The following is a 27419-nucleotide window of genomic DNA, read 5'->3' as shown; positions in this document are numbered from 1 at the left end:
ATGGGGAGGGACCCATTTGGAACAATGCTACGTCGATCAAGAGTATTTGCTTCCATTGTTATGGTTGGTGAGTACAGTTATGTTTGGATGCTGTCAGCTCCCAAGATGCTACTGAAGGAATTTTTTTATTTTACTGAAATTCACCTGAGCCAACCTGAGAAGATTGACTGGCCAGGGACAGGCAAAATAGAAATTGTAAAAACAAATACTTAAACAAGACAAATTCACTGAGGTGAATTTTAGAGAATATTGACTGGCCACTGAAGGGTGAACTATAAATTGTGAACAAATAACCAAATACAACAACGCGCTGAGGTAAATTTTTAGAGAGTCCTGCTTGGGCAATATGATAGGAATGTTGAAGCAAAAAGTAGCTTAATAAGACTCAAGGGCATCTCTGAAGAGAGGATTCTCAGGTCTCTAAACCGCCACAAAACTTTATATGGAGCAGGAGCAAAAATAGGGGTTCCAGTTTGGGTTTGGGGAAAACTTCCAAAAGGAAGTAAACTGTTTTGACAAGTAATGGGAGAGATTTTTGGGGAATGGGGGAGGATTGGGGCCTTTGAATTCTTGGGAAGGGGAGAGTTCCTTTTTTAAAAAAAACATTTAGACATTTCCCTAATGCTCCTAGCTGTGTGGGCTGGGGGGAAATCTCACTGTAGTGAGGAGTGAAGAGATCAGCCTTCCTTTCCTGTGCACACCTAAGTTTATTTTAGGACAAACAAGATAACCAGCTGCATGCTACATTCAAGAGAACATCTAATTTGGGCCTCATTATAGCCCTTTTCTTTATGGATTCACATCTGGGCGTTGCCATCATATAATTAGAAGAAAATTAGAGCATGCAAAAGCAAATGATAGAAGGGCATGTTATTTATATTATATGTTATTAATTGTAAACCCTCCAGCTTTTTTATGGAGAGAAAGAGGGAGACACCTCCAATGCTCCAGTATTCATTCTAAGGATGACTGACTGAGAACCACTTTCCACATTTGTATGGTACATTGCTGAAAGCTCTTCTCCCACCAGTTCTGTGCTGTATTAATTTACTCTGTAGTAAATTCCAGTCTCCCACCAAATGTAAATCCAGGGGGTGCTTGGTCTGCTATTAACGGTACAGTGGTACCTCGGTTTTCGGACGTAATCCATTCCGGAAGACCGTTCGACTTCCGAAATGTTAAAAAACTGAAGCGGTTACTTCCATAACCATTTACTTCCAGAAAACTCAATACGGAAGCCGCGTGGTATGTTCGACTTCTGAAAAGCGTTCGAAAACCGAAGCAGTTACTTCCGGGTTTTCGGCGTTCGAAAACCAAAACGTTCGACTTCTGAGACGTTTGAAAACCGAGGTACCACTGCACTCTGGAAAAGCAGAAAAGTCATTGGTTATCAGTACAGTGGTACCTTGGTTTAAGAACAGCTTAACTTATGAACAACTTGGATCAAGAACACTGCAAACCCAGAAGTAGGTGTTTTGGTTTGTGAACTTTGCCTTGGAAGCCAAACATGTTCCGCTTCCTGTCGAGTGTGTTCCATTTGTAAAATGAGTCCCCCGCTGCTATGGGAAAGCACGCCTTGGTTTAAAAACGCTTTGGTTTAAGAACAGACTTCCGTAACGGATTAAGTTCGTAAACCAAGGTACCACTGTACTTCAAAATACATATTAGGGAGATGATGGAAAATTTGACGTCACTCAGGCGCAAATGAGCAAGTCTGACAAGCAGATCTGAACAAGCAGCTGCTTGCTAGGCTCTGGCATCTGCCTGCCGAGAAAGCAGCAAGTTCTCTACTGAGACACCAAGATTGGTCACAGACAAATGAGGAAAGAGCGGTCAATCAAAGGATAGCAGAATAAATAAACTCCAAAGGTGAGGTTGCCTTCTCCACCACACCTGGGACAGCAGTTAGTTTAACAAGCCCAGAAGTTGCCCCACTCAGCCTACTGGATATGCCAGCCTTTCCAACTGTGGTGGGGAGGGGTAGATGCACAACATGTGCCTCCTCCAAGGCCTATCTTCTAGCATCACACACCTAAGTGCTGTATTGTCAGAGCCCCGGATTGTGCCAAGCCGAGCAAATCACAGCTTTGGGGACTTTATTTGTTTTTGCTGCTGAAGCAAAAGAAGCATTTGACAAAGGGCATTTGCTGGGCCAGGTTTCCAAACGTGAGCTGCATTTGATTCGAAGAGGTGTGTGGTATTTTTCCCCTGAAGCCTTATGTGTCTTTCAGGTTGGGTGGTGGCAGCTACTGCCAGTTCTGCACTGAAGTTTCCAGTAAGTATTTTCTTGGCTCGTGCATACTTGTTGGGCTTTCCTCTAGCTATGGAGGGGCTGTAGCTCTGTGGTACGACACCTGTTTTGCATGCAAAAGGTCCCAGGTTCAATCCCGATCCAGGTATGGCTGGGAAAGACTGCTGCCTGGAACCCTGGAGAGCCTCTGCCAGTCGGTGTAGACTTCCTCCAAAGAATTCTGGGAGCTGCCGTTTGTTAAGGGCACTGAGAGTTGGAATAGGAGAACCCTATTTCCCCCTCCCGGAGCTACAATTCCCAGGGTTCCCTGAGAAGGGTTGCATGTTAAACCACTCTGGCAATTGTAGCCAGTAGGAAACAGGGGTGTCTCCTATCATCTCTCAGCACCCTTAACAAACTACACTTCCCATAATTCTTTGGGGGAAGCCATGATATCATAGAATTGTAGAGTTGGAAGGGACCACGAGGGTTGTCTAGTCCAATCCAACCCCCTGCAATGCAAGAATCTTTTTGGCCCAACATGGGGCTTGAACCCACAACTCTGAGATTAAGAGTCTCACACTCGTGTGAATGTAGCTTCAGAATAAGGTGACTTCCTATGTTCTTATGGAGTCCAGAATTGAGGCTTCAGGTAAAATAAGCACCAAAAAAATCCAGGCTGTTATTACTGTTCCAGCTCTATGGCAACAGATGGCCAAGGAAGACCAGTCAGAATTACCATACTGAAAAAGAAAGAAAAAAGGCCACTCATTTGATACCACCCTCCGCATCCAGCCAAGCACAAAGGGATCATCACAGCTGAACACATTCCAGACAGACAAAATATTCAAGAACGACTAGTGAGGGGTGTGGCCTGGGGTGGGGCTTGGGAGGAGTTTTAGGGACCAGCTGAAGAGCCCTGGGTGGCCACATTGGAACCCAATCTGGCCCAATGTCCCCCAGCCCTGCAATAGTGCAAAAGAAAGGCTGGTATGGATAAGGTAGGCGGGCTTCAAAGAGTCCAGGTGTTTGCCCAAAGAAGCTTAGAACATATTATGGGTGAGACAGCCAGAACCCACAGAGAGAAGGCAGCAAGGCTGGAGGTCAAGGCTGATCAAGGGATCACGGGCAGCTCCAAATGAGCAACTCACGCCAGCAGAAGCAAAGGTCTTTAAATTATTGCTCTTAATTCTTCTTATTGATAATTTTATTGTTTTATCTTTTCTGTAAATTTGTTGAGATTGATTCATTTATTTTACAAAAAGCGGTGTATAATTTTTATGAAACAAACAAACCCTCTAGTCTGAAGACACGCACACCTCTTTCATTCTGCAGCGCACGCACCCTGGTGTCTCCAGACTGGTGATTTATGGTGGGAGGCATCTGCTTCTTCGGGGTCAGGGAAGATGTCTGTGACAGTCCAGGTTCTGAATCTATGGGCCCCAATAGTCTGGGAGGATCCAGCTCCTCATCTGGTGCCCCTGCAGCCTCCAGTTCATTATCCATAGAATCACAGAATTGTAGAGCTAGCAGGAACCCCCAAGGCTCATCCAGCCCAACCCCCATGCAATGCAGGAATTACAGCTAAAGAATCCCTGGCAGATAGCCATCCAACCTGTGTTTAGAAGCCTCCGATGAAGGAGAGTCCACTTCAAAAAAAATAAAAATAAAAAATAAAAATAAAAAAAGAAGGAGAGTCCACTTCTCTGATGAAGAAGAGTCCAACTCTCACCATTAGAAAGTTCTTTCCTATGTTTAGTAGATATCTCCTTTCTAGGGTTGCCAGACTCAATAGAGGACAGGAATTCTGTGCCTTTGCCCTGCTCTCTTTTGAGTCTGGAAACCTTAAAGAGAAACCAGCAGACCCTTTGTTTAATTTCCAAGCAAAGGGTCTGCTGGTTTCTCTTTAAGGTTTCCAGACTCAAAAGAGAGCAGGGCAATTAAAGGCACAGAAGTCCTGTCCTCTACTGAGTCTGGCAACCCTACTCCTTTCTTGTCATTGGAGTGCATTGGTTTGGTTCCTACCCTCTGGAGCAGCAGAAAACAAGCTTGCTCCCAAGCTTCCATTAATTTGGAACACTGATGGATTCAGGAGGTCATGACTTCATTGGGCACATGTGATTTCCCCTCTGCCTCAGTCTGGGCCCAGGGTCATTCATTCTTGTTCTGCCACCAGGTTGCTGGCTTGCCAGGCAGCCAGTGTGACACATTCTCTCCAGCAATCCTGAACTCCCTGGGACAGAAGGCTCTCAGACTCTCAGTGCAGCAGATTGAGAACTGCATCCCTGGCAGCGTCCTGGCCTCTTCTCTGCCTTCCTTGAGCAAAGTTCAGGGCTGGGACCCTGAACAGGCTGGCACCATCCTGGAGAAACTGTTCAGTTCTGGATACCAGGTGAGAAGAACATTGTCCCCTTGTATATGAAATACATACAGCTGAGCAGGACCCTTGAGGAGACATGGGAGTGAAGAAAAACATCTCACCTGGTACAGGGAACTTCTGCAAAAAGTTGAAGTTTTTTGCCAACAGGAGCTGCCCATCTGCAAATCTTGCCTTGGGGAAAGAGGTGTAGCTCAGTGGTAGAGTATCTGCTTTGCATGCAGAAGTTCCCAGGTTCAGCACCCCAATTTGCAACTCTGAAGAGTCCCCAGTTTGCAACTCTGAAGAGTCACTGCCAGTCAGTATGAACAGTGCTGAGCTAGATGGACCAATGGCCTGACTCAGCAGAAGGCAGTTTCCTATGTGCACATTGGCCTCTGTGTCTGGCAGGTCAGAATGAGACTGGTAAGAAATCAGTCCAATGAGAAATGGGTCAAAAGCTCATGTAGAAAGGAGAAAAATGTCCCGACTAAAGAAGAATGGCAACAGAAGTTATCAGAATATTCAGAAATGGTGAAACTTGCTGGAAGCATAAGAAATCAAGAATACAAAACTACAGTGGTACCTCTACTTACGAATTTAATGCGTTCCGAATGCACATCCATAAGTCGAAAAAAAAATTGTAAGTCAAATCCCATAGGAATGCATTGGGAGAAAAAATTCGTAAGTCGAAGCAACCCTATCTAAAAATTCGTAAGTAGAAAAAATCCTATCTAAACCGCATCCAAGATGGCGGATGGAGCTCCGTTCATAAGTAGAAACATTCGTAAGTAGAGTTGTTCGTAAGTAGAGGTACCACTGTATTGTAAACAAATTAAGACATTAGCAGGATTAAAGTAAAAACATGCAGTGACAGAAAACATATATTGACTAACTGGGATAAACAATAAATAGGGCTAACATGGAAATGCAGTTAAAAAAAACAGTATAAATGTAAGAAACCACAAAAAAGGGGTAGGGTTGTCAAATTATGATGTGGAATAATTCAAATTTATGTTTTGTGTTTGTTGTAAAATGAAAAGTATAACTAATTTTTTTATTTAAAAAAAAAGTTCATGTAGAAGTCCCCTAAGAACATGGCTCAGTGTGGGCTTGCAGTGTCTCCCAGCTCCAAGCTACCAATTCAGTCTTCTGGGTGAAGTTGACTATTGGATGACCAACCTTGTTTCTACAGCTAAGAGTTTCCTATTTACAGATTCAGGATGGCCAGAGCCTTGCAGCACTTGGGAGTTTGGTGGTTGGGTTGAGCCACACCAGCCTGGAATCCATACCTGCCCAGGTGGTCTTGGACGCTGTTAAAGTCCCAAGCTTTGCCAAGCAGCTGGAGACTATGCCACCCACTGTGAAAACAGCATTTGTGGAAAAGGTGAGGCCTTTGTTTTTCCTGTTAACTCATTGTAGTATTGCGATGCTATTATTTGTTAAATGGTTTTTGAAAATTCTTCTGTTCAGACAAAACAAACCCCCAGAGCAGCTTGCAATCTGAAAGACACGGCACAAAAAGAAAAGGGGGATGGGGAGGGAGAAGGGGGAAAATAAACTGAAGCACTAGTTCTTAGTTACAGGATCCTTGACCTGTCATAATGGAAAGGTTTCAAGGAGAGGGGAAGCTCAAAATCTCCAGCCTTTCATGAGAACTGACAGAGAGGCCTAATAATAACAGCTTTCATGTTTTTAAAAGCACTTCACATACATTGTAATTATTGTTTTTTTTTAAATATATTTTATTAATTTTCCAATTAAAACCAATTATATCACATTCATTATTTCAAATTATACACATATATATATCAATCAAACCGAATGTTATGCCAAATCATCTAAAGAATTTTTTATTTGGGTTCCCATGCTTCAAGAAATTGGGGATTCCTCGCAACCGTCCACTGCCGTCTTTTTTCTAAAGTTCAAATCGTCCTCCAAGTTCATAATAATCCAGATCTTCCCCTTACAGTCACATAGATGTTTTCCACTTTCAACCGATTGTTTCCCGCTGCTGAGATAAATATCAAACGAGGTTTCACAAATGTTCTTTCTCCTGTGTGGGTTAATCAGTCCAGCCTCCCCATAAATCTTCTTAGTCTGTAGCTCCCTGTTGCGTCGAAGCAGCGCCATCTTAAAAAGCTCAAATCACTTTCGTTTTCTCTCATAGCCATGAAGATTAACGATCTTTATAAAATTTACAGCTTTTCCAGGCAGAAGACCCAAACATCAAACCATAAACTCTTGGTAAATTAATGGATCTCCTTGCCCTATAGCTGAACTTAGCTTCAGGTCGCTGCTCCAATTCAAAGTGCGTCACAGCTCATAAATCCTCCGAACGCGTCCAGGACTCCTTCCGTCCGACTAGGGGGGGGGGGCTTTTCTCATCTGCAACTCCACATCTTTAAAAAATATGCTCAGTAACAACAGTTTATAAAGTTCAACTCACACAGTCTTTTGCTTCTCTTTCACTCCAAACAAGCCAGGACATCGCGTCTGGGAAGGTACGAAGTAACTCATATGAAGAAAAATAAAACTCCATTCCCTTATCGCTCCGTCCCCATCAATCCTTCTTCCAGATGATATACAGCCTTTAACTCCTCTCCCTCAGCAGCATAGATTTCTCAGCAGTAAACAGCGCTTCTTCCCCTCCTTCTGAAGTATGTCCATAGATTTAAGCCTAATTATCTTCTTTAACCATGGAAATCCCCGCCATGCAGATTAGCGTCCGGGAGTCCTGGCCCTCGTAAGTGCTTTTCAGCCCAAGCTCCCCCCACTCCATAAACAGTCGGAGTGGGCCTGGGGGCATCGCGGGCCAGCGGCCCCTCTCCGTAACCCCCGGAGAGGGTAGGGGGTTGCCATTTACTCCCCTAGCAACCGCCAAATTCCTTACGAAGGTCAGAGGGATGGAAAACAGGTCCGCCATTCCTGCCGGCGGAAACCGGAACCCCTACATTGTAATTATTGTTAGTTGACTTTAACACCAGCGGGATTAACCTTAAGTAATCAATTGAAGGATCCTTGCTGTTGCATTTCCAACCAAAACAACCCTGCTAGGCGGGGAAATAGTGACTCGGTGAGCTTTGTGGACCAGTAGGTATTTTAACCTGGATCTTCCTAAGGCCAGTTAGGAATAGGGGAGAATTTTGGTTCAGTTCTCATATTAAAGTGATATGAGGTTTTGTGAAGGCCCTGATCTAACGTATTACAGTTTACTGACACTGTGCTTTGACTCAGGGAAGGTGGAGAGCACCCCCAAACCACATTCCTCCACCTGCACACCCCTAATATTTATATTCCGATGGATTGTTTTCGCACTTTTGCCTACTGCCCAGGAATATGCAGATGAAGAGTCATCAATAAGTATTTTAAATAAATAAACAAAGCAGCCGTGATGGGCTAGATGGGCCTGTCATCCAGTTCAGCAAAAGTCTGCCCCCGTGAAGTATAACTTTGTTTTCTAGCTGGTTGCTGCTACAGCAGGATTTAACGACCTGGTAAAATACACCCCGGATGGTCTGGTTCAATATATACCAAAATCGCTGCTGGTCCCTGGTGACACATTCAACATTCAAGATCTCAATGACAAGCCATGGACCCCAGAACAGGTGAGACAGAGAGATGACTCGCCTTTATTTCCAACTCCTCCTGGACATCGAGGAGGAATCACGTGTCCTTGTTATTAACGGAAATTGTTTTTGTTCTTCTTGGTTTATTCCCATAGGCCGAGATGTTGTTTTCTGATATAATCAAGAGGGTCCCTGAAATCCACAGGTATTGCTGACCCCTAATATTCTTTTCCCTTTTTGGTCTTTGAGGAAATGCCACATTTATTCAGCCAGATGGGCTGGGTATAAATAATAAAATTATTATTATTATTATTATTATTATTATTATTATTATTATTATTATTATAGCACTCTTTCAAATGGGTGGCTTTATTTGGAGGGGAATGGTCTGAAGACAAGAGGAGAGGCCCACCCATTAGCCTAGAAGGCACCGTCACTTAGTTGTAACTCTTGCAACCCAGCTCATTCTTTTTGGGATGCTGACGAGGACACTTCAGTGGCCAGTTCATTTTCTTACAAAGCAACTTGTCTGACCAGGCCAGCAACCTCCTCTCTTCCATTTTAAGCCTCACTGGGCATTGGAATTGGAAGGGACTCGGGGCATCATCCAGACTGACCCCTCAAACCCACAACACAAGAATTAGTTGGCTCTGCCAGCCACCAGTGCCCCTGATCGAATTATGAGCCCTCCATATTAAGTGTTTCAAAGGCAGCAGGAGGAGAAGAAAGGTTAGGAGATACATCACCACCTCTCTCCTGCATACACATTCGACTGAGCCCCTCACCTTTTAAAAACCACTGCTGATGTTCTTTCCTACTATTCATTCATCGCTTATGGGGCTCCCTTGGGTTTCCAGCCTGTCCCCTTCCATACTGCAAGGTGTTACTTGTGCAGTTGCTGCTAATATGGATGATGAGAGATTCCAACAGCTACTCAGTGTTCTGGGGCAGAAGAACGTTCAGCTGAGCGAAGAACAGGTCGGTTTCTTTGCATGCATCTTGAGGGCTTTTTTTGAGATCAATATTTGAAAGTATTTTCCAAGACCTGAATTAGATCTCCCACCTCAGCTTTTATCATTGGTGTGTGTTCTTGGGGATAAGATAGTAACAGAATTGGGGCCACAAGATGTTGGTAGGGTAATCTATAGTAACCAATGGGAGAGATTGTGGAGGGTAGATATTAATTTTACAGCATGTATGGGAATTAGGGAGAATATATGGAAATTAATATTTAGGTGGCACCTAACACCGACAAAACTAGCAAGGATATATAAAAATGAGATAGACAAGTGCTGGAAATGCAGTGAAAATGTAGGGGATTATTACCATTGTTGGTGGAGTTATGAAAGAATTAGTAAGTTTTGGACAGAAATATACGAGAAATATGCTCGCACAAAAATGGAAAGGAGACAAGTTACCGACCATCCAAGATTGGCATATCAAATTGGTAGAGTTTATGAACCTGGCGAGATTAACAGCGATAGTTAGGAAAGTCCCTAAACAAAAATGGGAAAAAGAATGGAAATATGTAAAAGATTACCTTTGTAATGAAGGATTAGACTCCAGATGGGTGATTTGCTTCGAATAAGTTCGTACAAGTTTATTAGATCTAGTGTGTGTATGGGGGAAATTGGAATATGAAATAAGGATTTAGTTATATAGGAGGAAAGCATAGTTGATGTTACTTGTAAATAGGGAACTGATATGGAAAGCTGGGAAGTTTATTTAGTTTTATGCTTGTGTGTGGTTTTCTTTTGTTGTTCCTTTATTTTCCTTTTTATAAGTTTTCTTTTTAATTTTGTACAAGTTTATATAAGTTTATATAATTTTGTATTTGTGTTGTGTTGTGTTGATCTTGTTGACTTATGTTACTTTTGTTGCTTTGTTATTTATGTTATTTTTGTTGCTTTGTATTTTATGTTTGGTATCAAATAAAGATTTTTTTTTAAAAAAATAAGTAACAGAATTGGGGCCAGTCATACTGTTAGGTAGGGTAAGGAGGCCACCTCAGGCAGCAGGTGATGGGGAACTTGGTGTTGTTTGTGGGGTTTTGTTGGAGGGGTTATTGCTGTTGTTGCTGTGGGGTTTTTGTATATTTATTTTAGATCTTATGATTTATGTGGGAATTATCCAGTTTGGTTGTGTATTTTTAATGTTTTATTTCTTTTGTTATGTTCTAGTTAAGTAGTGGGTTTTTTCATGTTGCAAACCGCCTTGAGCATGGTTTGAACTGTGGAAAGATGGCATACAAATAAAATTATGTATGTATGTATGTCCCCACAGTCTGCCCTAATCTTCTCAGCCAGCCCAATGCCCTCAGGTATGGTGGCATATGCAAAGGAAATTTTGGGGGGCTTAAATTCAGCAAAACCAGCTCCAAAACCACCACAGATGGGTGTGTTGTTGTTGTTGCTGCTGTTGTTTATTTTTTATTTTTTAAAGGAAAAATCCCCTCGCCTTTTTCTGAAATAAATGACCTGCTTGTACTTCTTTGTACTTGCTAACAGAATATTCTGGTTTGTTTTTCAGCTGAGCTGCTTAGCCAAGAAGGTACTGCTCAGTGGACCCCTAGAGGATTTAAACAACTATCCTAAAGACTTGTTTCTCTTTTTAAGGTAAATGTGGAGTAGTGTTATAAGATGTGGTGGGGTTGAGTGATGCCCATGAGTTCCTTCCAAGCTTGTGATTGTGTATTTGTAAGGTTGGAATCCACCAAAGGGAACTACTTCCAAAGTCTTTGTTAAGACATTGGCCCTAGCCGGGCTTGTAAGCACCCTGCTTTCACATGACTAAAGAGTGGTCATGTTACTATGGAGATGACTGGCTGGCGATGCTCTTTCAGGAGGAAGCGGGTTCTTCCCCACCCCCTCATCTGTCTTGTAGATAATAGAATAAGAAGCCAGGGGATGCTCTTTTGTTTAGTCCGGCTGATACCGAGACCTGGAATGACACAGAGAGGCTTGTCTTGTGCTGTGCTGAACCCAAAGCTATGGTTTGGGGGAGACCCTCTCCCCCAGCAACCTAATGGAGAAGCAAGATCTGTTGGAGTACTGATGCTGTGAGCCCCTCCATCCTATGCTCAGGTTGTATATATGTTCAAATAAAACCACCATCTTAAAAAAAAAGACACCACAGTCTCCAGTTATCTTCATTCCAAGGAAACCAGAAGTAAGCACTAGAACAAACTAAGGCCAGATCCGGCCCAATCGCCTTCTCAATCCGGCCAGCGGACGGTCTGGGAATCAGCATGTTTTTACATGTGTAGAATGTGTGCTTTTATTTAAAATGCATCTCTGGGTTATTTGTGGGGCATAGGAATTCGTTCATTTTTTTTCCCTTCAAAATATAGTCCGGCCCCCCACAAGGTCTGAGGGACAGTGGACCGGCCCCCTGCTGAAAAAGTTTGCTGACCCCTGCACTAGAACCTCTGAAATATTTTTGCCACTTGGAGACTGTGATGTGGCACAGTGGTATATTAAATGCAGAGGGGGGAGAGTCAATCAATATGCACAAACATTCATTAATCCTTTCTTGTTTCTAGGCCTTCAGACCTTGCAGCAGGTGAAAACTGCAAGGAGTATGTCACTCGCGTCGGAAAAGCCAATATTGGTGTCCTGGAGAAAGATTCCCCACAACGTAAACAGCTTCTGTCAGAGGGGTTAGCTTGCCTGGTAAGTAAAGTATAATTCTGGCACCCTAGGTGGCAATAAGAGCAAAAGCATTTGTTCTAGCTTGCATCTGTGCAGAATAAGTGGCAATCTGGACCAAGAAACTCTCAATTTAACTCGAAAACACCCTAGGGGGGGGGAATACTCTTCACAGCACAGACTTCAGGTTTATCTCTTATGCCCATGACCTCAATGTGAAATACAATCAGTTTGCCAATAAGCACCTGATATCACATGATAGAAGCTGGGTTTTATCTCTCTTCTCCAGACTGGAAAAAAAATACAATTGGTAGGTGAATCAACTGCTGTTCTAGCTTATTTATGTATTTGTAAAGAGACATTGGGATGCGGGTGGCGCTGTGGGTTAAACCACAGAGCCTAGGGCTTGCCGATCAGAAGGTCGGCGGTTCGAATCCCTGTGATGGGGTGAGCTCCCATTGCTTGGTCCCAGCTCCTGCCAACCTAGCAGTTCAAAAGCACGTCAAAGTGCAAGTAGATAAATAGGTACCGCTACAGCGGAAAGGTAAACAGCGTTTCCGTGTGCTGCTCCGGTTCGCCAGAAGCGGCTTTGTCATGCTGGCCACATGATCCGGAAGCTGTACGCCGGCTCCCTCAGCCAATAATGCGATATGAGCGCCGCAGCCCCAGAGTCCGTAACGACTGGACCTAATGGTCAGGGGTCCCTTTACCTTTAACTAAAGAGACATTTTTATCAATGAGGGCCAATTTTAATAGTTGAAGCAGATTGTTACGGGCAGTTTTTAGACTTCTGAAGTCCTGGTGTGTTTTTCATGAGAAATTGAAAGGCAGCAAGTATTGGTCTACTCAGTCTCAAGTTATCTCCCAGTTTCTAAAATATCTCATAATAGTACCTATACAGTAAATACAGAAACTAATTTAATGAAATATATTTGATTATTTGGTTAAAATATAGGTTATTAATCAACTAAATTATTTTAAGATGTTGATAGCTTCTCTTTTTTAAAAAAATTACACAATTTTTTTTACAAACTATTTTCTTTAGGACATCCATGACCTGCAGGTAACTAAGGAAGATGCGGCAATTCTGGGCCACTTAGTCTGTGACCTTGGCGCAGACTACATCACAGCATCCGGCAACAATTTCCTGACACAGTTAAATCAGTGCCAGTCTTTCACACCTGAACAAATCAAAGCAATCCAAACTCTCCTCAGCAGTGGAAGAACCTCCTTTGGGTAGGATCACCCCGCAGGTTTAGTTTTTTGTTTTTGCTCTTTTGGAGTTTTCTGAATTCTCCTGAAAAGAAAACTGGTTGTCAGAAATCTGTTTGGATTGCCACTGAACAGGGCCGTCCCTAGGCCCAGGCTGGGTGGTGCAAGGCGCCAGGGCGCCTGGCCATCAGGGGCGTGGAAGGGGCGCCGAACACTGGTGTCTGCCTCCGCGCGCCTCTGCTGTTGAGCGGCTTCAGGCAGCTCTCCGGAGGTGCGCGGGGAAAGCGAGCCTGGGGCCGCCTCTGCCGCGCCTCTGTCTCAGCTGCTGAGCAGCTGCAGGCCGCTCTCCAGAGGCACGTGGGGAGCGCTGGCCTGGGGCTGCCTCCTCTGTGCCTCTCAGCTCCCTGCGCGCCCCTCCTGCCCGCCTCACTCACGGGTGGCGCCGGAGGGATCTTGGCACCAGGGCGCCAGATATGGTTAAGACGGCCCTGCCACCGAAGCTAATTCATTTGCATTTGCCAGTGCAAACAGCATTTCAAAGCTAGAATTGTGGGTTTTTGACTGGAAATGTTCATCATGAAATGTTATATTTGCAGCAAAAGCTAGGTTCCCTAAGAGGAAGTCATGCCTAACACGGATACAGAGCATAGCTGTCAAGTTTTCCCTTTTCTCTCGAGGAAGCCTATTCAGCATAAGGGAATTTCCCTTTTTTTAAAAAAGGGAGAACTTGACAGATATGATACAGAGTCAGATTATAGAATAATACCTAAAAAGCAGAGTTAGGCTATTACCATGTCACTAACTGGCAGCAGCTTTCCAGGTTTTCAGACAGGAGTCATTCCTCACCCTTCCTGAACGTGCCAGGGTTTGAACCCGGGACCTTCTGCACAAAACACAGATGTTCTACCACTAAGCTACAGCCCATAAATTCCACAGCTTCAAAAGCCATGCTCTGTAGCTGAAAGTTGGGGTTTGCCTAAGAAACCTGAATCTCACACAAACAACCACCAATTTACACAGTACAGGTTTCATTTCCCCATGGAATTATACTTTTTACACATGCAGAAATGGATTTGGAGCGGGTAACTATGATCTTGCAATGTCGCACAGGTTCTGCAACTGAAACCAAGGCTTTAAATGACAAATACTTGATGTTGGATCCTTTTGGTTTAGTGCTTGCAAAATGCAAGTGTGCAATTCCTTGTGTTCTGCAGCTGCTCAATGCCTAATGAAGGAGAAATTATATTCTAAATGTCACAGTCATTGCTTCTGATTGGAACATCCTCTCTCTGTGAAACTCATGCCCCTACTTCAGAGCTCCATTTTGTTGATATGTAGCTTGCTGATAAGTTTCCATCCCCTTTCTCTCCACTCTCAGGCTTCCTTCAACATGGTCACCTTCTACCCTGGAAGAAGTGAGTGGTTTGCTCCATATATTTGATCACAGCATCTTACAAAGTATTCCTGCAGTAAGTCTCTTCTCTCCCCACTCCCCATGATCAAGGGAAAGCAGAATGGTATTTAAGTCTCTGTTGAAGTGCTGTGCTCTGGGTCATGTTTGTTTGCCAGGAAAATAGGATGGGGAAATTGTAAGTGGGAATTATTGTGGCCCTCACTTATCCTTGTCACAAATGTGATAAATTGAACCTAAGCAGCCTAGTCTCTTCAAGTCTTTATCTCCACAACTTCTTGTTCTACCCTATTTTCAAATTCAACTTATATAGAAGAATCTGAAGAAGTGTGCATGCACATGAAAGCTCATACCAAAATAAAAACTTAGTTGGTCTTTAAGGTGCTACTGAAGGAATTTTTCTATTTTGCTTCGACTCAGACCAACACGGCTACCTACCTGTAACTTATATACACTCTCTCTTCCAACCTTTATGCAAGGAGAGTGGACACCTTGTTAAATTTCTGTTTCCCCTTATTTGTCAAGCTCCTAGTCAAAAACGTTGTGCAAAACCTCCTGAGCAAAACATCCCCTTGTAAACTTTTGACCCTCCTGTGCAAAACTTCCAACTGCAAACCTTTATCCTTCCCGTGCAGGAGACTGCTAAAGCAAAAACCAGCTGATATATAACAACCAACCAGAACACAAATTGTTCATTAATTTCCACCTGTGTTCCATTTTCCATCACTAGTGCTGCCACTGAAGTTCTGTAAATGAGAGCAGGCAAGGGGAAGGTCACATCTCATGATTCTGCATCAGTAACCAACTTTCATATGATGGGTCTTGTGTTTGCAGTGACTTTATACTGAACTGTTTGTAACTGCTTTGTGCAATGATGACTTTGTTAGCCATCTTGAAAGGTAAGGTGGGATAAACCTAACATCATCACCATTTGCATATTATTTGCTGTGGTATTCTGTTCTGAAAAATAGCTATCATGGTCATGCTACCAAACCCCAAATCCAGGAGAAAGAAAGGAATCTGTATGCATTCAGCTTAAGTAATTGAGAATTGCATAGATTTTCTAGATCTTACATCCTTCACCACATAGGTGTTTCTTTTTCCTTTTGCAGAATGTATTAAAGCCATGGCTGAAAGACTTCTTACACCATTCCCATATGCCAACAGAACAGCTGGCATCTGTTGTGAAAAACCTCCAACCCTCCAGGCTGAAACGTAGTGAAGGTATGCAGCAACACTGCTTTTAATCCTAGAGCTACAGTCATACCTCGGTTTAAGTACGCCTCGGTTTGAGTACTTTCAGTTTAAGTACTCCGCGGACCTGTCTGGAACGGATTAATCCACTTTCCATTACTTTCAATGGGAAAGTTCGCTTCAGGTTAAGTACGGTTCAGGTTAAGTATACCTAGATTTCCGGAACCAATTGTGTTTGTAAATTCACACAAACAGCAGATCCCATGATAAAGCTGTTACATGGGAAATGTAGGAAGTTGCATTATACTGAGACAGGCTGCTGGTTCATCTAGTTCAGTATTTTTAACACTAACTACCAGTGGCTCTCCAGGGTTTCAGGGAGGAAAGTTTTGCACCCATACCTGAAGACACCAGAAATGGACCCTGGATATATGTGAAACAGATGCTGTTTATATTGCCAGACTTTACCACTTCCGTTTGCAGTGAGGGGATTAGAGGGGGCATTCCTGAAGTCTTCTCTTCCCTATATGAACAGAAACTCCTACTAGGGATGAGGGAGAAATTCAATTCAGCTTGCATCTAAAGGCAAGTCTACCTAATTTGCCCTTTCCAAAACAACACACAAAGTGAAACATAGCCATCCTTCAAAACTCAGACTTCCCTAAATTTTGCAGTGCAGCAAGCTGTTCCCAAGCTATTAAGGGCTTGATATACTAACATTAGCACCTTGAACTTTGCTCTGAGCAGACAGGACCTCACTCCCACCAGCAGCTGTGTTGTAGCATACGGCACTAACTGCATCTTCCATATCAAGCACAAGGGAAGCCCCGCGTAGAGTTCATTGCAGTCATCCAACCTTAAATTACTTGCATAGTTAATACAGGTTACAGAATTTAGCCTCTCTCCAAATACATATTTAGCAGAGAGCACCCTACAATACATAGTCTGTACTTCCTGGTTCAGAGGCACTATGCTTCTGAATCACCTGTGGCTGAGGAGCAAGAGGGGTGGACCTAAACAGACAGGACCTTGATAGGATCCAGCAGGGCTCTTCTGAGGTTCTTGCATCCACACCGGCTTGTCAGTTGTGCGAGATCTTCAACCCTGGTTAACTATTGAGTCTTGCCTTCCCAGGGTGCCCAGCTGATAAGACCATAACACCGGAGGTGCTTGATGATGAGCTGATGCCTCTTGATTACAATAACGAGGAATTACGCCAGTGCTTGAATGACACAACCCTGCAGGCCAATCTCAACAAGATCTCAAGTTATGCTTTCACTGAGGAGCAGTTGCTGGTGCTTAAAGAAAAGCTGGACCGGGTAATCAATGTTTTGGCTTTCATAGTTTGCTAAGAGAGACATGGAACCAGGGCTTGAGTTCAGCTATTGCTCATCTGAGACTGCAGGCAAAGGAGACTGGTCCAAGCAGATCAATAGATTGAGGCCTTTCACTCTCTCTGTCTCTCTCTCTGTCTCTTTCACTCTGCCCCCACTCATTCATTGAAGTGAATGAGCCGCTGCCCCACCAATCTCAGCCTGCCCTCAGCAAGCCCTCTCCCTGCCTGCCTCCTGGCTAGGGAGGTAAAGTGGCACCAATTCCCTTTCCTTCCCTGTCTACCAGCTCCACCTGGTACGCCAGCCAAGACCCTACCTGTCTCGCCAGAGCAGTGCATGCTCTGGTTATCGCCCGCTTGGACTACTGCAATGCTCTCTGCGTAGGGCTACCTTTGAAGGTGACTCGGAAACTGCAACTAATCCGGAATGCGGCAGCTAGACTGGTGACTGAGAGTGGCTGCCAGTACTATATAACAACAGTCCTAAAGGATCTTCATTGGCTCCCAATGCATTTCTCGACACAATTCAAAATGTTGGTGCTGACCTTTAAAGCCCTAAATGGCCTTGACTCAGTATACCTGAAGGAGCGTCTCCACCTCCATCACTCAGCCCAGACACTGAGGTTCTCCTCCAAGGGTCTTCTGCTGGTTCCCTCACTGAGAAATGTGATGTTACAGGGAACCAGGAGGAGGACCTTCTCGGTAGTGGCACCTGCCCTGTAGAACGCTCTCCCATCAGATGGCAAGGAAATAAACAACTATTTGACTTTTAGAAGACATCTGAAGGCAGCCCTGTTTAGGGAAGTTTTAAATGTTTGATGTTTTATCATGTTTTTACTATTCTGCTGCGAGCCACCCAGAGTGGCTGGGGAATCATAGCTAGATGGGCGAGCTATAAATGATAAAGTTGTTGTTGTTGTTCCTCCATCCTGCCTTAGTCTCATGCAGCCTCGTTTCTGTTAAGCTCCCAGTTCGTCCTCTGTGAAATGCCATGTTGTTTGCCTTGCTGTCATGAAATTATGTAACTAATGCAATATACATAGTTAATTGTGTAAGTTAGGTTGTCAATATGTTGTTTCACCCCATTAATTTCAGTGCAAAGGAAAGATAATGCAAATTGCCGGGGGGGGGGGGCTTAATCAGTTATGTGTTGTTTGTATATTGAAAGCTGTAATACCAGCAAATATCGAATACCAGAAATTCACTTGATTTCTGTTCTGCACACGGGTTGAAAAAGTGAACACCAGCCATTTAGCCATTTCCTCTCCCCTTTTCTTGTTGTTGTTTAGTCGTTTAGTCGTGTCCGACTCTTCATGACCCCATGGACCATAGCACGCCAGGCACTCCTGTCTTGCACTGCCTCCCGCAGTTTGGTCAAACTCATGTTCGTAGCTTCGAGAACACTGTCCAACCATCTCGTTCTCTGTCGTCCCCTTCTCCTAGTGCCCTCAATCTTTCCCAACATCAGGGTCTTTTCCAAGGATTCTTCTCTTCTCATGAGGTGGCCAAAGTATTGGAGCCTCAGCTTCACGATCTGTCCTTCCAGTGTCCCCTTTTCTTAGTCACCAGAATCTCCTAACATTCCTGCTTCTTATTTCCAACCTGTCAGGGGGTGACTCTGCCTGTCATGGCCTCTGGTGCTGCCTGTTGTTGATCTCTGCATTCCTCCCCTCCAATCCTGATGGTCACCAGCTCTCTCTCTCTCTCTCTCTCTCTCTCTCACACACACACACACACACACACAGAGAGAGAGAGAGAGAGAGACACTAAGGCAATCTGTCTCCAGATGGATGTGTGCTCTGAGAAAGGACAGGAAATGTTCCAGCAGTGTTCTCAAACACTGATTTTTACTTTGCAATCCCTACAGATCTATCCTACTGGGTATCCCGATTCGGTTATCCGTGACATGGGAGGCATCCTCAGCATAATGACTCCTGAGGATATTAAGAAATGGAAGTTCAACTCACCAGACACCCTTATTACTTTGCTGGACAACGCGCCCAATGACGAAGTGGTAACGTCAGCCTTAAAAGCACAGCCTCCCCTGATTTTCTTCTTCCCCTCCTTTTCCAAACTAGAAGTTTATTTTGATTTTCATCCATTATTTCATTCATGAATCGCTTCCTAGAAGGAAAACATGAAGAAAACATTTTACATGCGTAAAGAGGTGCATTTGGTTGCAAAGTTTTAGAGGGACGGCGCTAAAATATACAGAGCTTATGATGCCTCTGTTCAGGGCCGGCTCTAGGTAGACCCCCGGTGGCGCAGGGCACTACGGCGCCGGCCCGCCAGGAGGGCGCCGCGAGCTGCACCCGCCCGCTGGCCGGCCGGTTCGACGCGCAGCTGCGGCACAGGCAACTGCGCTGTGCCTGCCCACCCGCCACGCTGCGCCCGCCCGCCCACCGCGCTGGGAAACGGGGGGGGCGCTGGAGGGATCCGTCGCTCCACGCCGCCAGGGGCGCTTAAGACGGCCCTGCCTCTGTTCACCTCTACTATTTTTAAACAGGTGGTAAAGTTAATGAGTTGTTTCCCCTTCAGCCCACCCCAGTGCATTTTGGTGCCTCAGACCAGATTTCTGAATATTCAGAATATATAAAACGTTGATAGAATGAGCCACAATGTGGAGTCAGCACAGAGCATTCCTAAGACTAGTTCAGCCGACCAACATCAGCTGGAAAAGTCATAGAAGTTGGCTTTTATATGTGTCGGACAACTGAGCCACCCTACTTCAATATTGCCTGATTGGCAATTGCTCCCCAAGGTTTCAAGCAGGGGCCATTTCAGGCCATACCTGGAAATGCCATTGGGGATTGCAGCTGGGACCTTCTGCATGCCAAGCAGCTGCCCTGCAACTTTGCTGTGGAACATAAGGAGGAACATAGATGCTGCCTTATGTCCCTCTAGCTCACTATTGCCTACACTGGCTGGCAGAAGATCTCCAGAGTTACAGACAAAGGACATTCCCAGCCCTACCTGGGACCTTCTGCATGCAAAGCAGGTGCTTTACCACTGGGCTATGGCTATTTTATCTGAAAGCCACCTGAGTCCCTGTCTGAGGGAAAGGCGGGGATATAAATAGATATAATAATAATAATAGCTCTTCCCCCAAAAAGATACATTTGTAGAATGGCCCTGAAACCCATCGTTTTCAAAGGTTGCTCAGGCTTGGGCAGGTGTCTGCAGTGGGGGTGCATGGTCCTTCTGGTGAGACCCCTGAGAATGTTTCCTTTTGGGACAAGGGTGGAAATGGTCAAAATAGTAAAAGGTTGACATAGTACACTTAACTGAGTTTTGGCTAGTTCATTAAGCAGTGTCTTAGCTTTGCTCCTGTAAGACATACTTACAAGCCACTCTGTTTTGGGTTGGAAATTATTTCTTTTAGGCCAGGGGGATTATTCAGGTATATGGCAAGGATGGAGGCCGGTTTGATGGCGCCGTTCTGGATGCTGTTGGGGGACGTTACATGTGCTCCTTGACCCAAGACCAGCTTAAAACGATCACAGAGAACGCTATCAAGTGAGTAAACTCCTTAAACACCCTTCATCTCTTAGCAAGAAAGGAGGTCCACTTTCCATTTAGCAAATTGCTTCCCTGCAAAGAATACCAGGAACTGTAGTTCGTTAAGGGTGAGGAGAGTTGTTAAGAGACCCCAGTCCTCTCACGGTGCTACAATTCTCGAAGTTCCCTGGGAAGGTTATACCACTCTGGGAATTGTAGCTCTGGGAGGGGAAATAGGGGTCCTCTAACATCTCTCAGCACCCTTAACAAATTACAGCTCCCAGGATTCTTTGGGTGAAGCCATGACTGTTAAAGTGGTATCACAGCATTTTAAATTTATTGTCAAGTACGGGAGTTCCCCCCTTCCTTCTGGTAGCTCAACAATAAGAATTAACGAGCATTTGGTAGATTTATAGTCCTTTTATTACAGCATTATGTTGCTTGGTCCCAGCTCCTGCCAACCTAGCAGTTCGAAAGCACGTCAAAGTGCAAGTAGATAAATAGGTACCGCTACAGTGGGAAGGTAAACGGCGTTTCCGTGTGCTGCTCTGGTTCGCCAGAAGCGGCTTTGTCATGCTGGCCACATGACCTGGAAGCTGTACACCGGCTCCCTCGGCCAATAATGCAAGATGAGCGCCGCAACACCAGAGTCAGTCACGAGTGGACCTAATGGTCAGGGGTCCCTTTACCTTTACCTTTTATATTGCAAGTACAAACAGGCAACCCTCCTCAAGGATATCAGTTGCCTACTCTAACTCCTCCCCACTTCCGCAGCAAGAAGCTCACCAACGAGAATTCCCCCCCATGTCTCCTTTGTTCTCTGACATGCTCGGACCTCCGAGTTCGGGGGGGGGCTTCTCCCCCACTCTTGATTGATGTATTGCTCAACTGCTCCCTCCCTTCTGGTTGCTTAGCTACTATCTCATAGCTGGGTAGCTCCTCTCTCAACTGAGCAGCTTCTGTATCTGTCTGTCTCTCTGCTTCTGGAAATGCTGGAAGCGGGGGGGGGGGGGAAATAGTCCCCCTCCTCTTCTGTTAGGAGCTGATCTCCCTGTGATTGCTTTCCCCAATCTTCCAATCCAGACCAGCCCCTGACATGTATAGTGTGCAGGTGGGAGGCAGAATCCAGGGGTGCAACTTGATTATTAAGATCCTGGGCTTTGAGGTCTTCCAGCGTCGGCCATTAGAAGGTCATGTGCATTACTTCGGTTTTATAGTGCACAATTTCTCTTCACATATTGTATTTTATTCTGTTATAATTTGAATCCCATAGAATTCCAATCATAATACAATATGGGAAATAAAAGAAACAATTAAAGTACAATTAAAATTCAATAGAGTGGTACCTCGGTTTACAAACACAATTGGTTCCAGGAGTCTGTACTTAACCTGAAGCGTACTTAACCTGAAGCAAACTTTCCCATTGAAAGTAATGAAAAGTGAATTAATCCGTTCCAGACAGTCCGCAGAGTACTTAAACTGAAGCATACTTAACCTGAGGTATGAGTGTAATTGGTTCTGGAAGTCCGTACTTAACCTGAAGCGTACTTAACCTGAAGCGAACTTTCCCATTGAAAGTAATGGAAAGTGGATTAATCCGTTCCAGACATGTCCACGGAGTACTTAAACTGAAAATACTCAAACCGAGGTGTACTTAAACTGAGGTATGACTGTATGCATATTCAGTGTAATGGATGTGCAGTCTCCTATCTTCACAAATCCACAAACATAAAGTGCATTGGGGTGGCCTTGGGCCAATCCCTGCCTCTCAGCCTAAGCTTCCTCACAGGGTTGATTTGGGGATTGAACCAGCCCTGCCCTGGGGTCCTTGGAGAAAAAGGTGGGATATAAATGAAATAATATATAAACAAAATACTGGTGGCCCATGGACCACAGTTTGGGGGGCCCTGGAAGTTTATAAACAGATATCGTGTGGCTGTTTGTCAGAGATTCTTTTGCTGTGATTCCTGGAATGGAGGGGTTGGACCCTTGGCATCCGTTGCAACCCTACAATTCTATGTTTCTATGACTGTATGACCTAGTGAGCTCAGCTCTTGGACCCCTTCATTCCAGTGAATAATAAGCAAAGCTGAGAGAAATGTGGAAGGCCTTGGAGACTCACTCGCCTCTTCTTCCCTCTCCCTCCTTGCCTTTCTTGACAGGAGTGCCAAGACCCTCAACATTGGTGGGTGTCCTCAGACTACCAAGGTTATCCTGTACCCAAAAGCCAAGAGGGCTTACTCTGACCGACACAACGAGTTCCCTGCTTACTATAACCTCATCAAGCCGTTCCTGGGTAAGTCACAGCATCATTTTCGGAAACACCTTTGCAGTCTAGGCTGAGCATTGCAGTTTGTTGAGATGCAGCTTGAAAGCAGCAGATCAGCTCATCCATTAGGGCAAATTGGGACACTGCCCCACCATCCTCAATCTGCCCTCCCACCCACCTTCTTACTTAGAGATGGAAGGAACTGCCTATTTTTTAAAAAATGCACATATTAGGGTATGTGCATAACAGCATAGTGAAAACAAGATACAAAGATGCATTAGATTGGAGAAATTTGCTTGCAAGTATGCATATACCTGTAGTTGTCACAACTGCATGCAAGAGAATTTTGCACTAAAATTCTGATTAATTTTTATGAGGGTGTTTTGTTTTGTTTTTAATAAAACCCACAAGTTGATGCAGAAATGTAGAGAATTTCGGTTTGGGAAAATGGGGGACCAAGAGAACCGAAATTGGTATATTTGTCCTTCCCTGATCACCACCATTATTTCTGGTTTGGATCCAATTTTATTTCCTCACCATCCCTATTTGCAGGACTGAGAAAATTAAAAACAATGTTGTGGGTTTCATGGGGGTCAGTCTGGATAAAACCCTGAGCCCCTTCCAATTTTTTGGGTGCTGTACTCAATGAGGGATAGAATCTAAGAGCAGAGGCTGCTGGCCTGGTCAGACAAGTTTAGCTGCTAGTCAGGAAAACAAGAGCCAGAGTGGCTGAACTGGGAACAGGCTAGAAGCTGGAGACACAGAGACATGCTTGCTCTGTGCTGGATCAAAAGCTGGGACTGCTGGAGAAGTTAAAGACACCGTGAAGTGTTGCCTTTATTAAGGAACTTGGCAATTCAGTTCTAAACATAACTAAAAGATCTCTTTCATTGACTCAAGAAAGGTTGGCAATGTATAAGCATCAAGTTTTCACCAAGTTTTCTTCTTCCAGGAGGTGCTCCGGGTGACGATTTGAGGGCGCTCAGCAAAAATAATGTCAACATGGACATCAACACTTTCAAGGGCTTGCGAAACGACGCCGTGATGGTGAGTGGGATAATGCCGTAGGGCTGAAGATGACACCCTGTCATTGACAGGGCTGGCCTGCCCATGAGGCAAGGTGAGGCAGTTGCCTCAGACAGTAGATACAGCTCCCGGCCATCTCCTCCACACCCTGCCTCCTCCTCCATGCCCGCCACCACCTAGTACAAGTCATTTTATTACGGTCAATGACCAGTATCAAGGCAAATACACCAATTACAAAATTTAAAAACTCAAGACAAGATAAGTTGATGTAAAATCACATATACAGTACACAAAAAAGGCCGTTCTAGGTCATCCTTTTTTCAGTCAGAAAGGAAACCTTCTGACCTAGGAACGTCCATCGGTCGGTACATTACACTAAGCCTGGGTGCTAATCATTGTACGCCGTATTTTAATCGCTGCTGCACAAAACTTGGCCGCCTTGAATGTTATGACAGGATCAATAGCTAGGATGTTACAACAGTATCTAGGATAATATCTCTGGTCTCCTTTTGCTCCTGCCTTCAGCACAGGGTAGTTGTGGCTTCAGAGGAGGAGGCGACAGTGCGGGAGGGCTGTGGGGGAAGATGAGGAAGAGGTGAGGGTGGCATTCTCTGTTTCTCCTGAAGCGGCAAAACATCCTGGGCTGGCTGTGGAAAGCGACCTTCAGAAAGAACATCGAAATAAAATGAAATGAAATTTATCAGAGCACAATTCAGCCTTTGACTGGGCTTCTCTACCAGTCCCTGGGGGGTTTCTATAGGTCACACCCCAGCCTTCTCCTCATGTAACTGTACCGGGAGTGGTGTTGCTAACAAACGGGGGCGGTAGCTTTGTCCTGGGCCTACGGAGGTCAGGGCCTTATTGCACCCCCCAACGGTGGCCACAGGAGGTGTCTCAGTAGATGTACATCATTGGGCTCCTTTCTGGTGGTTAATTTCTCCCAGGCTGTAACACACGGGTTACAGTCAGATATAGCCGGTTAGGTTCCAATGCCTAAGCCAATACCGCTCAACATCCGAAACCAATAAAGTTGTGGCCTTTTCACCCACTTAAAATAAATTCACTGTGTCTTGGATCTTATTTCCTGGGGAGGGAGGGACATTGCCACACAAACACATACACACATGTACATACTGTATATCCTTTGCTGCTTACATTCGCAGTTGGAGCTTTTGAATCCCAGCAGGGTAGACACTTGCCTATAACTATCTCCCTCTGACTCATTTCACAGGAACTAACGCCCACCGATGTCAGACACTTGCTGGGGATAAATTTAGAAGAGCTGAAGACTCAACAGAATGATCCCTTCATAAGAGACTGGATCGTGAAGCAGAAGCAGTCCGAGCTGGACAGCCTGGCCCTTGGGCTCCGAGGGGGAATCCCTGACGGATATATTGTTGTGCCTCGCGAAGAAAAGAACCGTAAGAAACGGGGGGTGTTTGCTTTCGAGGGGGTTTAAATTCCAGTGGTGTAGGAGGTAGATGACCCGCAACAATAATAAAAGCTCTCCAGCTTGAGAATCAGTATGCAGGAATTATGAAAATGTCTCCATGTGTCTTTTTTTGTGTATTCAGATATATGTGCTACTTTATTTAGTCATCATTTATTTATTTTTGCAATCTGCCCTTCCTATAAGGAGTTCAGACCGTGCACATTCCCCGCCCTGCCCCCATTTTAATTGCACAACAACAGTAAGGTGGTGACTAGCCCAAAACTGTGGAAGACAGGAGTGCTGCCTGGCGTGCTCTGGTCCATGGGGTCACGAAGAGTCAGACACGACTAAACGACTAAACAACACAGCCCAAAACCACCACAGAGTTAGAAAGGATCCCAAAGGTTATCCCAAAGGCCATTGATAGGCATCCCTGATCAATGGCCATCCAGGTTCTGCTTAAAAAGTTCTTACAAAGGAGAACTGGCCACTTCCCAAGCGAGTCACTTCCACTGTCAACCAACTAAAACTGTTGGGGAATTCTTCCTTATGTTTAACCAAAAATGCCCCCTCCGCCCCAATCCGCCCCATTGGTTTTTTTTGTACTTTAAACCCATTGGTTTGAGTCCTACTCTGTGGAGCAACAAAAAGCTATTTTGCTCCATCATCACTATGACTGACTACTCTTCTGAATATTTGGAGATGGCTGCCATATCGCCTCTCAGTTCTGTCTTCTCCAAGTTAAACACTGTGTACACACCATGCACTTAAATCTCATTTAAATCAGATTGCCTCTCTCAAAACCGCATGGGTACTGCTGTTTGTTCAGGGTGCTGGAAATTGTAGTTCTTGGGTGGGGGTACGCTACAGTTCCCAGGATTCTTTGGGTGGGAGCCATGTGCTTCAAATGTATGACTTGTCTCCTGGAGACAAGGGCTATTAATTACTACTAGCCATGATGGCTGTGCTCAGGGCCGTCTTAAGCATATCCAGCACCGTGGTGCAAAGATCCCTCTGGCTGGAGGAGGCAGGCAGTGGCTGGAAGGCAGCTCCTCCAGCGGGAAAAAGGCAGAGGCTGGACTCGGCGCCTCCTGGCTCAGCTGGCTGCTTTGTGCCGGTGGCCACGCCAGGCAGCACACTGAGCGAGCGGGCCTGCGCCGAGTGAATAAGGGCACGTGCGCCGCTCCCGCCAAGCGTTGGCTCAGTTTTTCCCCCTTTTAGCCTTCTGGTGCCCCACAGAATTCAGCGCCTGCAGGCTAAAAGGGAAAAAACCAAGCCAACACTCAGTGGGAGCAGCACACACACCCTCGCTCACTCAATGCGCTCGTTCGGTGTTCCCCGGGCTCTCATCTGGCACCCTCCAGAACTTGGCGCTCCGCGCCACTAGCCTCAATGGGTAAGACGGGCCTGCCTGTGCTTTACCACCATGTTTCTGAACACCAGTTACTGGAAGCCGCTGGAGGGGAGAGTTGCTGTTGCACTCAGAGGTCCTGTTTGTGGGCCACACATTGAGGCATCTGGTTGGCCCCATGACAACAGGATGCTGGGCTAGACAGGGCATTGGCCTGATCCATCAGGCTCTTCTTGGGTCCCTCTGCCTGTCCCCTTCTGCTTCAGTGTTCTCACCCTTTCTCCTGGAAGATGAGGAATCTGACTATAGGGTCATAACGATGTTGTTTCTTGTTTCTCCAGAGACATCCGGAGCGCCCCGTGCCGCCACCATTGCCCATCTCCTGCACCTCTTCCCTGCGTTCCTCCTGACTCTGTCGTTGGCTTCTTTCCTTTCATGAAACTCTCCTGCTCTAATCAAAAAACGGGCAATGTGGTAATGATGATTGATCTCATTTTGCTACAGTTTTCTATCAACTTTCAACTTTGCCTGTGGTGGGGAGAACAAGAATACCCTTAGGGAAGTGGGTGAAGGAGATTATTTTAGGAAGTCAAACTGAATCCATTCCGGAAGTCCATTCGACTTCCAAAACGTTCGGAAGCCGCATTGGACGTTTGGGTTCCAAAGGCCGTTCGCAAACCGGAACACTCACTTCCAGGTTTGCAGCACTTGGGAGCCAAAACGTTTGACTCGCAAGGTGTTCGGGATCCAAGGTACAACTGTGTGTGTGTGTGTGCGCGCGCGCGCGCGCGCGCGCCACCTTGAAATCTTAGGGTAAAGGATGGGTGTTTAATAAATAATAATAATATGTAGAATGCTTCATTCATGCAGCAATATCATTTGCAAAGTAGG

At 45.1% G+C, this 27419-nt stretch overlaps 1 protein-coding gene across 1 annotated transcript; it reads left to right on the top strand.

Moving 5' to 3' along the window:
* LOC118092978 (mesothelin) lies at nt 1-27267 on the top strand. Its single transcript, XM_088657060.1, has 19 exons — nt 1-67; nt 2232-2275; nt 4407-4622; nt 5803-5973; nt 8051-8194; nt 8311-8360; nt 9013-9133; nt 10685-10770; nt 11697-11826; nt 12848-13038; nt 14393-14483; nt 15538-15649; nt 16754-16938; nt 18820-18966; nt 20335-20468; nt 22613-22746; nt 23672-23766; nt 24977-25166; nt 26870-27267. The coding sequence occupies exons 1-19, from the start codon at nt 1-3 to the stop codon at nt 26965-26967; spliced, it is 2406 nt and encodes an 801-aa protein (XP_088513186.1). The 3' UTR covers nt 26968-27267.
* The last annotated feature ends 152 nt before the right edge of the window (nt 27268-27419 follow it).

Source organism: Zootoca vivipara, chromosome 13 (assembly GCF_965207765.1).
Source record: "Zootoca vivipara chromosome 13, rZooViv2.hap1.1, whole genome shotgun sequence".
NCBI lineage: Eukaryota > Metazoa > Chordata > Lepidosauria > Squamata > Lacertidae > Zootoca > Zootoca vivipara.
The sequence above is the reverse complement of the archived record's forward strand: the minus strand, read 5'-3'. Positions and strand labels throughout refer to the sequence as shown.

Bases quoted from the DNA above. Each gene is read 5' to 3' on its own strand.
- LOC118092978 (XM_088657060.1), top strand. From the start codon at position 1: ATGGGGAGGGACCCATTTGGAACAATGCTACGTCGATCAAGAGTATTT. The intron at 2,276-4,406 runs GTAAGTATTTTC...TTCTGCCACCAG, and splicing joins GTTCTGCACTGAAGTTTCCA to GTTGCTGGCTTGCCAGGCAG. The intron at 16,939-18,819 runs GTAATCAATGTT...CAATCCCTACAG, and splicing joins TTAAAGAAAAGCTGGACCGG to ATCTATCCTACTGGGTATCC.